The sequence below is a fragment of the Zootoca vivipara genome, chromosome 12, assembly GCF_965207765.1.
Source record: "Zootoca vivipara chromosome 12, rZooViv2.hap1.1, whole genome shotgun sequence".
In the NCBI taxonomy this organism is placed as follows: domain Eukaryota; kingdom Metazoa; phylum Chordata; class Lepidosauria; order Squamata; family Lacertidae; genus Zootoca; species Zootoca vivipara.
Genome location: NC_142595.1, coordinates 46645600 through 46658014, shown reverse-complemented (window position 1 = coordinate 46658014; position 12415 = coordinate 46645600). Strand labels below are relative to the sequence as shown.

The following is a 12415-nucleotide window of genomic DNA, read 5'->3' as shown; positions in this document are numbered from 1 at the left end:
GATTGGCTGCTCCTACAGGCCAATCAGGTAGCAGATTCACTTCTGCCAGCCGCCTGATTGGCTGCTCCAGCAGACCAATCAGGTTGCGGATTCACTTCCACCTGGAGTTGGATTGGGTAGCTCCCGCTGATTCTGAATCCTATTGTTCTAAGATTCAGCTCAGTACATAACACCCCTCCCCTCTAAGTTCCAGTCCTGCCCGGGAAGTTGCATTCGTAGTCCCCAAGGTCTGCTGGCCGCCTCCGTGTGCGTTGTGGCCTGGGGTGTTCCTTGGTCAGGGGTTCTGGTTCTGGCTCGTGTTCCGAGGCTGCTGGCTGTGCCAGGGCTGTCTGGTCTGGCGCCACTGAACCACTAGGTTGTAGCTCTGGTTCCGGTGTCCTTCCAGCCTCGGGGCGCCCCTCTGTGCCTACTGCTTCTGCTTCCCCTGCCCACCCCTCTCGCTCTACAGGCCTCACTGCCCTGCTGTCCCCTTGGGACCCCTCTGTCCCGCTCTCCTCCCGGGTTCCTCCTGGGAATCGTCGTCGTAGCTGGTCGCAGTGGCGGCGCCAACATTGCCCCCCTTCCGTTAGTACCTCGTACGACACGGGACCGGTCACCTTGGTGACTGTGGCAGGTACCCATGCTGGGCCTGCCCCAAAATTCTTTGCATACACTGGGTCCTGGGCCACAAATGTCCGGGGGTTCCTGCCTTTCCCCACCACTACCTCATCCTGAGCTCTGTCGGGGTGAAGTCGGTCCAGTCTAGTTGCAAGGCGCCGGCCCATTAGTAATTCAGCTGGGCTCCGGCCCGTCGTTGTGCTTGGGGTGCTGTGCTGTGCTAGAAGAAATGCGGCAAGGCGGTATTCCCAGTCCCCTTGTGTCATGCGGCGGAGGCTGTCCTTGGTGGTCCGCACCATGCGCTCCGCTTGGCCATTGGTGGCAGGGTGGAATGGTGCTGAGCGGATGTGGCGGATGGCGTTCTGCGCTGTGAAGGTCTGGAACTCCTCTGACGTGAATGCGGTTCCATTGTCCGAGACGAGGGTGTCAGGGAGCCCGTGGGTCGCAAACAGCTTACGTAGTACCCGGATGGCTGCCGCCGTAGAAGTGGATGGTACCAGTGCGACCTCCAGCCATTTGGTGTAGGAATCCACCACTATGAAGAATGTTTTTCCCTGGAAGGGGCCAGCGAAGTCCACGTGCAAGCGTGACCATGGATGTCGGGCGGACTCCCAGGGCTGGACTGGGGCCCTTGGGGGATCCGGGCGGGATTCTTGGCAGGTCTGGCAGTGTTGGACCCAGGCCTCTATCTCTCTGTTAATCCCCGGCCACCACACATAACTCCTGGCAAGGGCCTTCATCCTCACTACCCCTGGGTGTGTCTCGTGTAGGGCTGTGAGGACCCTTTTGCGGAGGGGCTGGGGAACAACAACCCTGCTTCCCCATAACAGGCACCCCTTGTGGGCCGACAGTTCATGTTTGCGGTTTGTGTAGCCAGCGAATTCTGGCCCGGGGCTGCTGCTGGGCCAATTATATTATGGATTGACTTCTGCCTGCAGCCTGATTGGCTGCTCCTACAGGCCAATCAGGTAGCAGATTCACTTCTGCCAGCCGCCTGATTGGCTGCTCCAGCAGACCAATCAGGTTGCGGATTCACTTCCACCTGGAGTTGGATTGGGTAGCTCCCGCTGATTCTGAATCCTATTGTTCTAAGATTCAGCTCAGTACATAACAATAACCTTGCTAGCGTGTGAAATGAGCTCAATTGTGCGGTAGTTGGAGCATTCTTTGGCACTGCCCTTCTTTGGAATTGGGATGTAGACTGATCTTCTCCAATCCTCTGGCCCTTGCTGAGTTTTCCAAACTTGCTGGCATATTGGGTGTAGCACCTTAACAGCATCATCTTTTAAAATTTTAAATAGTTCAGCTGGAATATCATCACTTCCACTGGCCTTGTTATTAGCAGTGCTTTCTAAGGCCCATTTGACTTCACTCTCCAAGATGTCTGGCTCAAGGTCAGCAACCACACTACCTGGGGTGTACGAGACCTCCATATCTTTCTGGTATAATTCCTCTGTGTATTCTTGCCACCTCTTCTTGATGTCTTCTGCTTCTGTTAGGTCCTTACCACTTTTGTCCTTGATTATGGTAATCTTTGTACGAAATGTTCCTTTCATATCTCCAATTTTCTTGAACAGATCTCTGGTTTTCCCCATTCTAGTGATTTGAATAATTGTAGGTTGAAAAATCAGTAAACGATTTAGTTTCAGTTCCAAGGGTCGTTTTTATTAAAAAAACAACATGTTGAGTTGTGAGTTTATTCTCAAAAAGACCTACATGTAAGCTCTATCGATTAGAGCAGGGGTGGGCAACTCCCAAGAGACTGTGATCTACTCACAGAGTTAAAAACTGGCAGTGATCTAGTTTAGGTCTACCACTGACATCCAGTGATCTACCAGTAGATCATGATCTACCTGTTAGATGAGCCTGCATTAGAAGAACAAAATGTGGCATTTAGCTCAAAGTCTTCCATAACAAGTGAATACCAGCAAGAAAGTCAAAGTGAATCCATTTCGTTTTGTAACTCAAAGCAGCAAATGTTGAAAGAAAATTGACATCCTTCTGCTCAATACACTTGCAAGACTAGTCCCTTCTTCCCATTAAGCTTCTAGAGGGATAGTTGGACACTGAATATGAGGAAATTTGCATCTTTAAATTCAGTTGTTCACTTTGGGAAGAGCATCTTTTAAATATTCTGATCCCAAGCTGCACCTTGACCTCATTTGCAGGCAGTTCAGTTCTTACATCAATAATGCCATAACATGATGGTGAAATTCTGCCCCAGTCAGCAACTGAGCCACTGCATTTTGCACTAGCTGCAAAAGCCAGCCCCAGGGGCAGCCCCACAAAATGTGCATTGCAGGGGCAATTCATACTGAAGGCTACCAGTGCAAATGAAACACTATCAGAAGGTCTTAAAAGCCCGGAAAAGGATGTGGAAGGAAGAGAAGGTCCTAACAAAGTATTTATGTAGTATTTTCTTTAGTAATTTGTATGAAAAATGTTTCATTTTTATTGTGTCATATATTGCAGAACAATAAAGTGTGTACTGGAGAGAAGAGGCTGGAAAGCCTTACCTGGCCTCAGGGCGAAGTGCTCATGACTGGCCACAGATGGAATATCTACAAGGCTGTCTATCTTGTGGCACATGCTTTGCATCCCATTTACTAGTTCAGATATACTACACTCCTATACTATGCTGACCCTGCCCAATTCCATTTCTTCTTCTTTTTTGTTAGACCACAATATCCACCATGACAAGCAGTTAACAAGAGAAGCCGCCTTATACTGAAAAAGACCTGTTTCTCGTCTTAGCTTCGTATTTCCTTCTCCTGAGTTGGCAGCAACACTCCAGGGCCTCACGCAGGATCCCACCAAACCCTACCTTGGGATGCCCAGGATTGAACCTGGGGCCTTCCAGAGCAGATGTTCCACCACTGAATTATGGCCTTGCAGTGGTGGAAGTGTAGCATACCAAAGAATGGTGCCTGTCTGGAGTTCTCAGGGCAAAAATGGCCCTGAGTTCCAGGGAAAGCAGCCACATACAGGCTTTCCCCTCCCCTTTGCATTTGACTGTATATCCAAATCTTCATGTGCCAATGGAAGATAATAAAGTGTGTTCTGGAGAGAAGAGGCTAGAAAGCCTTCCTGGACCTCAGTGTGAAGTGCTCATGACTGGCCACAGATAGAATACCTACAAGGCTGTCTATGTTGTGGCACATCCTTTGCATCCCATTTACTAGTTCAGATCAAAGCACAGAGCAATTGAAGGGGATGAAAGTTTTGGATTTCAAGATCTGCAAGCTTCTCCATAATCTTATAGGGTGCTACACTGCTATTAGAAACTTAGGTCTACATTTCTCTGTAAAATCTGATCCCCCCTTTCATCTCATGAAATGCCACACTTTTCCCCATGATTCTTTTGGAAGGGATTCACAGATAATTTTGCACAAGTCATGAAAATCATTGTACTCTCCTATCATTCCTTTATAAAGGTTGAAGTCTCCTTTCTAAGAGCTGAATAAAAACGAAGGAGGAAATTGTTTAAAGTATGGTTGTACATTATATTGGAAATGAGAGTTGCAGAAGAGACATGAAGGCCGTTTCTTCCAGTCTCTGTGGCAATTTTTGAGAGGAGATTGGTGAAAAACATTTGACAGATCTCTCTAATCTGAAGATTTCTGTCATGGAAACATTGAACCATCTCCCTTCAAAACACTGCATGGGAATCAAGAGACCATTCCCAGCTTCCCAAGGACATTGACATCCTTCTGCTCAATACACTTTCAAGACTAGTCCCTTCTTCCCATTAAGTTTCTAGAGGAATAGTTGGACACTGAATATGAGGAAAATTGTATCCTTAAATTCAGTTGTTCACTTTGGGAAGAGCATCTTTTAAATATTCTGATCCTAAGCTGCACCTTGACCTCATCTGCAGGCAGTTCAGTTCTTACATCAATAATGCCTTAACCTGATGCTGAAATTCTGCCCCAGTCAGCAACTGAGCCACTGCATTTTGCACTAGCTTCAAATTCCAAGCAAGCCCCAGGGGCAGCCCCACAAAATGTGCATTGCAGGGGCAATTCATACTGAAGGCTACCAGTGCAAATGAAACACTATCAGAAGGGCTTAAAAGGTTAGGAAAGCGTGTGGAAGGAAGAGAAGGTCCCAGCAAAATGAGAGTGGATTATCAAAATGAAAATTTTGCTGAAATTGTAAAGATGACCGAAGAGAAAAGACATCAAGGTAATAAAGTTTTAAAACAAGAATGGGAAAATTTTGTTGAGTACCTTAAAAACCACCGTAGCTATTTAGAAACATTAGCAGGATTGTTATGGAAACCAGGGTGAGATGGGGGGAAGTCTGAGGGGATTGTATAATCCTAATATTGTATATATGGCAAATGTTTTGAGTGTATGGAAATAATTTACCAGAGTGAGGGGGAAAACAATATTTATTTAGTACATTTTTTAATAAGTTGTTCTCTGTTGTTCAGCTCAGGCCTCAGAATGATGATGTAGCATTTAGGGGCAAAGATGCAGCCCAATAACCCAGCACTGGAGGACAAGATGGAGAAGATCTCCACAGCCACCATGTGTTTCCCTCTTGTGCTCAGGTAGGCTGGAAAAAAAGACAGCCAAACACTGCAAAAGAGCAGCATGCTGAATGTAATGAACTTGGCTTCATTAAAACTGTCAGGTAACTTCCGGGCTACAAATGCGGCAATGAAGCTGGCAATGGCCAAGAGGAACATGCAGCCCAGGACACAATAGAACATGGTGACTGAGCCTTCATTACATTGCACAATGATTTCTTCTGTTAAAGAGTGCATGTCCAGTTCAGGGAATGGGGGAGATGTCATCAACCACACAGTACAAATAGTTGATTGAATAAGAGAACAGGAAAAGACAATGGAATTTGTCAGTCTTTTTCTTAACCACTTCCTCATGCTGGACCCTGGTTTGGTGGCCAAGAAAGCTAGAACTACAGTGACAGTTTTGGCCAACACACAAGAAACGGCTATAGAGAAGATGATATCAAACATTGGTTGCCGGAGGAGGCAGGAGACTGTGCTAGGTTCACCCAGAAATAGCAATGAAGAGAGGAAGCAGATCAGGAGAGAGACAAGGAGAGAGTAGGTGAGGTCCCGGTTGTTGGCTTTGACTATTGGAGTGTCTCTGTACTTTATGAATATTCCTAGCACCAAAGCTGTGATGAGGAAGAAAGAAAGGGCAATGGATGCTAAACTGATACCCAAAGGTTCTTTGTAAGAAAGGAAGGTCATTGTTTTCTGAATGCAGGCCGTTTTGTTCTTGTTTGGATACTGAGCTTTTGGGCATCTGAAGCAGTCATTCATATCTGAAAAAGAAACAAGGTAAAATTTCCATATTGATTCAACAGTATTTTGTCTTCCATGTGACATGAAATTCAACCTATTGGATCCATGTGTTTTGGTGTTCATATAAAAATGCTTTGTTCTCACTCATTCTTAAGGTTATCATAGGTTGTCTGCTAAGTTGATAATAGCTGAGTAGAAATCCTTCAAACTGTCTTTGGGATAAGTAGATAAGAGTCAATGGCCCATTTCATCCAGCTTCCCAATCTCTCAGTTGCCAACTAGATTCCTATGGGAAGCTTGCAAGCAGGACCTGAGTGAAACAGAAGTCTTCCCCATCCCCCACACTTCCCAGGAACTTTTATTTGGAAAAATGCAGATTTGAGCATGAAGGCCAAGCAAAGTCATCTGAGCTCATAGTCATTGATAGCCTTATCTTACATGAGTTTGTCTAATTCTCCTTTGAAGCCCTCGAAATTTGTGCCCATCACTGACTCTTGAGGGAACAAATTCCATAGTTTTATCAAGTACTTCATAAAGAGGTTAACATTATTTTGCTTGTTCTGAATCATCCAACACTCAAATTCCTTAGATGCCCCAAGCTCTAGTATTATGAGAAGTGTAATTTTTCTTTTTTATCTAATGTCTCAGTGCCTTGCATGATTTTAGGCATTTTTTTAAAAAAATAATTTTTATTTATTTTATATATAAACACATAAGCATTAACCATACATAAATAACCCACATACAACACAGCCTAAAAAATAAAAAATAAAAATAAAATACAATACAATTTCTAATCTCATACTTTTCATGACTTTTTTAAAAGAAAAAAAAGAAAAAAGAACTTCCTCGAATTCCCCTCCTCTGCGGTTCATTCCCAATTCTCTTTCGCAAATTCTATATCTTAAATTTTAATCATTCCGGTTTAAATTAAACTTCCCTCAAACATCACACATTTTCTAACATAATTCAAAAATCTGCAGTTTCTATACACTTGAAAATCTGTTTCCAAATTCAATTCTACAATATTTTTTTAAAATACGTTCTAATTTTTTTTCCAGTCTTCTTCCACCAATTCTTCTCCCTGGTCACGTAGTCTCCCTGTCATCTCAGCAAGTTCCATATAATCCATCAATTTCATCTGCCATTCTTCCACAGATTTCAGGCATTTTTATAATGTGCCCCAACTCACCCCCCCCCTCTGTCCAGTGTCCTCATAGGATGCAAAATATGATTTCCACATAACTCACCATCCTGGTTTGAAATTTCCCCTTCTGGACATGGAACACAACCATAGCAACAAAAAATTTCCCCTTCTTTCTTTTTCTTCTGATTCCCAGGGTGGCAGTGGTCATTACACAGAGAAAGGGGAATCACCTTTCAATAGCAGAAAAGCAGTTTAGGAGATCAGAGAAACTAATTGCTTATTTGACTTCTCTTAATGGAGTTCACCCCTCAGCATAAAAAGGTTTAATATAAGTAGCTGCCATACACAGCTGCATTAACTATGAACCCCATTATTTGGGATCCCCTCCAAACCTATGACAAACTTTGCAATCATTCTGCAGCACAAACTCCACATTTTGCAGTGCCCTCCAAACACTGTCTGAATTCCCCAACAAGGTGCTACACTGGTCACCCCAAATCCAATACTGTCCAATCCACTCCAAACCTGTGCCAAAGTTTTGCATTCATGGATTGGGATGACAGGTAAGGCACCTGGTTCGGCAGGTAAGCCACACAGTGTGAGGGCTCAACAAAATGAAACTTTTTTTGCAAAATGCTGCAAAACAATTGAAAAACATCTCACCAGGACTTCATTTTAACCCTTCCTGGAGATGCAAGGGATTGAACTCGGGACCTTTCATATGGGATGTATTAAAGGTAAAGGGACCCCGGACCGTTAGATCCAGTCGCGGACGACTCTGGGGTTGCGGTGCTCAACCTCGCTCTTTAGGCCGAGGGAGCTGGCGTTTGTCCGCAGACAGTTTCCGGGTCATGTGGCCAGATAGAAAGAGAGATTAGAGAATGGGCAGCTATGAAGCAATTTCATTGGATATGCCAAATCTTTGCTTTTTATATATGGAAGGTATAGTAAATATAAATGAAAAAATTACTCCTACAGAAATGCAGGGTTCCCCCTCCCCTAGGCAGTTCACAGCCGCATCAAATTTGAATGTGCTAGGAAGCCACATTTGTCCTCTGCCCTATCAGATGCAAACAGCAATGTTAAAGAAAATGGAATTTCCTGACAACCAAAGATAACATCATAAGAACAGTGGAGAACAGAAGGATTCCGAGAATAGAGACCTGATTAAAACCTCTGTGCCATACAAGCATATCTTCATGAATGATGAATGCTTCTCCTTCAAGAGCATCAGGATCAACACATCCAACTTTCATTCGAAAGAAGGACTTGTTTGGGAAGGTGATCATGTTCGTGATGTCAAATCTGCCTCCCATTTCCCTTTTTTCATCAAAGGACATTGTTTCCCCTGCTGAGTTGTTAAATGAAATGCCTTGCAGAAAGTAGTGGAGCTGATTCAAAGGGAAAGGGGGGTGGGAGAGAAATATATACATACATATTGTTGTTGTTGTTTAGTCGTTTAGTCGTGTCCGACTCTTCGTGACCCCATGGACCATAGCACGCCAGGCACTCCATATACATATAGTGAAGGCCAAATATAAAAAATGAGCTATTTCAGTCTAGTGCAGGAATCCCCAAACTTTGGCCCTCCAGATGTTTTGGCCTACAATTCCCATCATCCCTGACCACTGGTCCTGTTAGCTAGGGATCATGGGAGTTGTAGGCCAAAACATCTGGAGGGCCACAGTTTGTGGATGCCTTGTCTAGTGGATGGAAAAGTTATAACAAAGTAACAGAAGGCTAAAATACTGTGCATGCTAAACATACAGAGAAAGGGGCACTCACAAACTGTTATCACTTTGAAAAAATCACATTTCATGATAATTGGCTAACTGAAATACTATTTTGGGTAACTGAAATACTATTTTGTTTGCATTATGTTAATCCCTTCTGTATGAATATTGCTTATGGATTGGTACCTAACACAGAACAAGTATATAGCAGATAGAAAAGTTACAAAACAGAATAACTTTGAAAATGTCCTATTTCATAAAGTTTGGGTTTCGGGTAATTGTCTCATTGAAATAATATTTTGCAACGTGTTACCTGCCAAGGTTGCAGATCTTGAAGTTCAAACCTTTTGTGCTTTGATCTGTATGAATAAATTGCATGCAAAGCATGAGCCACAACAAAGACAGCATTGTAGATACTGTAGCTGTGGCCAGTCATGCCCATTTCAAACAGATGGCCAGGAAGACCCTCTAACTTCTCCTCCCCTGTACATGTTTCAGTATCTTGCATGAGCAGATCTGGAAATGGACAGTCAAATGCTTGCTCCCAGAAGTCCTTAAGAAAACCATCACCTGGATTCCAGTAAGGTTTTATGCTCTGAAGAAATTCACTGAACTCGAGAAGCTCTGTTGAGTGAATGGTGAAGGAAATGGCACCTTGAAAGAGCTCAAGATCCCAAGACTTTTGAAAACTCATTAATACGAAATCAATTTGTGTTGTCATGATCCACACTTTTCTCAATGTTGAGCTTTCCTTATTTTCAGGATCTCGTAGAAATATAATACAACTCAGCCAGGTCAATGTCTGAGAATCTCCATAGACGATGAATGCATTGGCTTTGTCATTTGTGACACCCTCATAATACCTATCAAGCAACTCAAAAAATTCACCCAACATATCAAAACGAGCAATTTTTCCCATTCTTTGTGTGAAGGCTGAACAGATTCCATGCTGGTAGAGCAATTGCTCCAGGGCCTGCAAGAAATTTTCTCCTCCATTGTCATCTGTAACAAAGAGTCCAACCCATGTCCATCCAAAATGCTGGAGCAAATTGATGATCGCCATATACTGATGAGCTTCATTGGGCACCATGCGGTAAAAGGAAAGGAAGTGATCTATTTCACTCTCCTCTTCGGGAAATGAACCATATGCAAGCTACAAGGAAAAGAACAGACATAATAATGGTACCTAAGTATAAAGTATTATTTTGAGCATGTGGTCTTCATTCAAGAAATGTTTGTTGAAGCAATTTTGAGGTTTCCAGACAGTGAAACGGAAGGATGCTTCCAGCTGAATATTCAAGAGCTGTGGCGACATTTTCCAATTTCTGGATATTTTATTTCATAAAGTATTTATGTCTTGTCAGAAATGTCCCTTTGTTTCATTTGTAGAGTGCAATCCTATTGTGGAATTACTCTGTGGAAATTTAGGATTCGGGAGAAGCCGCACTAGTTGGATTAACCCTAGATAAATCTTTGCCATGTCCGATAGGCTGGCCAAATTCCTCAATGCACCAACCGAATGCTATTCTAGTTCTACTGTTGGGAATCATGTATAAGATGCACAATGGACATGGCAGAGGAAGACATAACAGTTATCTTTGATCTATATGGATTGAAGAACTGCAGTTCACATACTCAAAGTGCTGTATGTGTGTGTTGCAGATGGTTGGACCGAAGCTACAAACATGAGTCTGACCAAACTGCGGGAGACAGTAGAAGACAGAAGTGCCTGGCATGCTCTGGTCCATGGGGTCACGAAGAGTCTGACACGACTAAACGCCTAAACAACAGGGTTCTTGTGTTGGAAGTGTCCAAGGTGCTGAATGCTCTCAGCTTTCACTAGTGTAGCAATCACTACTGCTTAAGGAGTAATCTATGTTTCTGATAGACATTGTAGCTTCTAGTGCTTCAGCATCAGTCATATTCACATTCTGAATCTCAAAATCATTTTTGGAATGGCAAGAGAAAACTGAAATTTGTTGGGGAGGGGGGCACATGTCCCTATGCATAAAACCTACTTGTGGAATCTTGTAGAGCCTTAAAGTATCAGCCATATGGAAAGAGGTATCAGAGCTCAGTCCTCCGATGATGGCTATGAGGTTTTTCTGTGAGTCACATTTGTAGTTGGGAGCAAATCTATGCATTTTAAAGAGCAGGTCCAAAGTGTTACGATATGTAATCCTTGCATCATAATAGCTGTCGTAGATGTGGAACCCCAGTGTGACATTGGGCAAGAGGTTGGGATTCTCATTTATCACTTTTACAGCAAATGCCAAGGCCAGGATGTGCTGGTAGAATTTTGTTACCATGCTGCAAATGAGGTCAGTTTAAAATTTCAGAGGAGAATTGTACAATGCAGTAAGTAGACAAAACAAATGGCCATTTCTGTCTCAAACAGATGTATATTGAACTAACTTTGTCTTTTATGATGGCTCTAAAATAATATATACCATCCATCTCTGTATTATGTCTTGTTTGACCTTTAATCTCAGTTGCCTGCCACCCTCAAAAGACAACAACAATCTCCCCCCTCTTTCTCTTTTTATTCAAACTGGCTAACTTACAGGTGACCATTCTATGCATGTAGCCCAGGAAAGCAGCAATATTTCAAAGAAATTCACTCAAACAGTCCCTGATTCATGATATATGTTCTAGGAAGATTAAACAGAGTCTGTGCCCCAAGACTAGGTACAGTAGTATCCTCTCCATCCTCCTCTTGTTGGTCCATTTGGTGCAATTAAAACTATCCATTTGGTGCAATTAAAACTAAGAATACAAATCACATCTCCATATTGCTTTTCAAAATAGAAAGGATGATCATTAATCACGAAGTTCAAAGCCATCATTTACTGCCTACCAGTTTAGTAGGACGCACAATACTAAATAAAGTACCGGAACTGGGAAGGATTAATGCCACAAATGAAGGGGGAGGGGAGTCTCTTACTGTGGATTATCATCAAACAGATTCTGTGAAGGGTTTTCCTTGAATAAATCTTCAATGATGCAATAATAGAACTGAGAAGCAATCCCACCGATGATGAGGCCACCTGACTGGTACCACTCATGGGGAACAGGAAATGTTTCAGTCTCAGGGCACCTCATAGCTGCTTTGCACAAAACATTAGGCACCAGGAAAAGGAAAGTGAATAACCACAGCATCCTTGTAGTCAAGCGTCTCAGAAAATGTGGATGCTCTTGTGCCCATCAGTACCTGCAGACTAATTTAAGATAGATTGCATGAGACCTGTCTGTCACTACAGCACAACAAGAGAGATTGGCACACCTTATTTTAGAATCAAAACATTATGAACACATGCTTTGGCCTCATAGCTGAGATTTCCCAAACTCTGATGGCTAGTCTGACTAATAATATAAAAATAAAATAAAATGGGAGAAAGAAAATTGAAAGTCATGCCTGCCTCTTGCCACTACTCCTATCTATTCATCGTGCATAGTTTCATCTAATATAATCTCTTTCATGGCTGTTCATTGACAGCTTTCTCGTGCCTTCTGAAATGCCTCTGCAGGCCTGAGCAGATGCACAGATTATAGTGATTTGAATAATTGTAGGTTGAAAAATCAGTAAAAGATTTAATTTCAGTTCCAAGGGTCGTTTTATAAAAAAAACAACATGTTGAGTTGTGAGTTTATTCTCAAAAA

The 12415-nt window shown here is 42.9% G+C and overlaps 1 protein-coding gene across 1 annotated transcript; it reads right to left on the bottom strand.

Moving 5' to 3' along the window:
- Positions 1-4990: 4990 nt before the first annotated feature.
- Positions 4991-11064, bottom strand: LOC132593014 (vomeronasal type-2 receptor 26-like). Its single transcript, XM_060281377.2, has 5 exons — positions 10774-11064; positions 9069-9908; positions 8186-8413; positions 7126-7252; positions 4991-5895 (listed from the first exon to the last, which is right to left on the bottom strand). Exons 1-5 carry the CDS (start codon positions 11062-11064, stop codon positions 4991-4993), a joined length of 2391 nt encoding a protein of 796 aa, XP_060137360.2.
- Between the last annotated feature and the right edge of the window lie 1351 nt (positions 11065-12415).

What these genes read in the sequence shown, in the direction of transcription:
- LOC132593014 (XM_060281377.2), bottom strand. Translation starts at nt 11,064, where the DNA reads ATGGTAACAAAATTCTACCAGCACATCCTGGCCTTGGCATTTGCTGTA. An exon ending in AAGATCTGCAACCTTGGCAG is followed by an intron (nt 8,414 to 9,068) that starts GTAACACGTTGC and finishes CCTTTGAATCAG; the next exon opens with CTCCACTACTTTCTGCAAGG. An exon ending in GGCACAGAGGTTTTAATCAG is followed by an intron (nt 7,253 to 8,185) that starts GTCTCTATTCTC and finishes TGCTATTGAAAG; the next exon opens with GTGATTCCCCTTTCTCTGTG.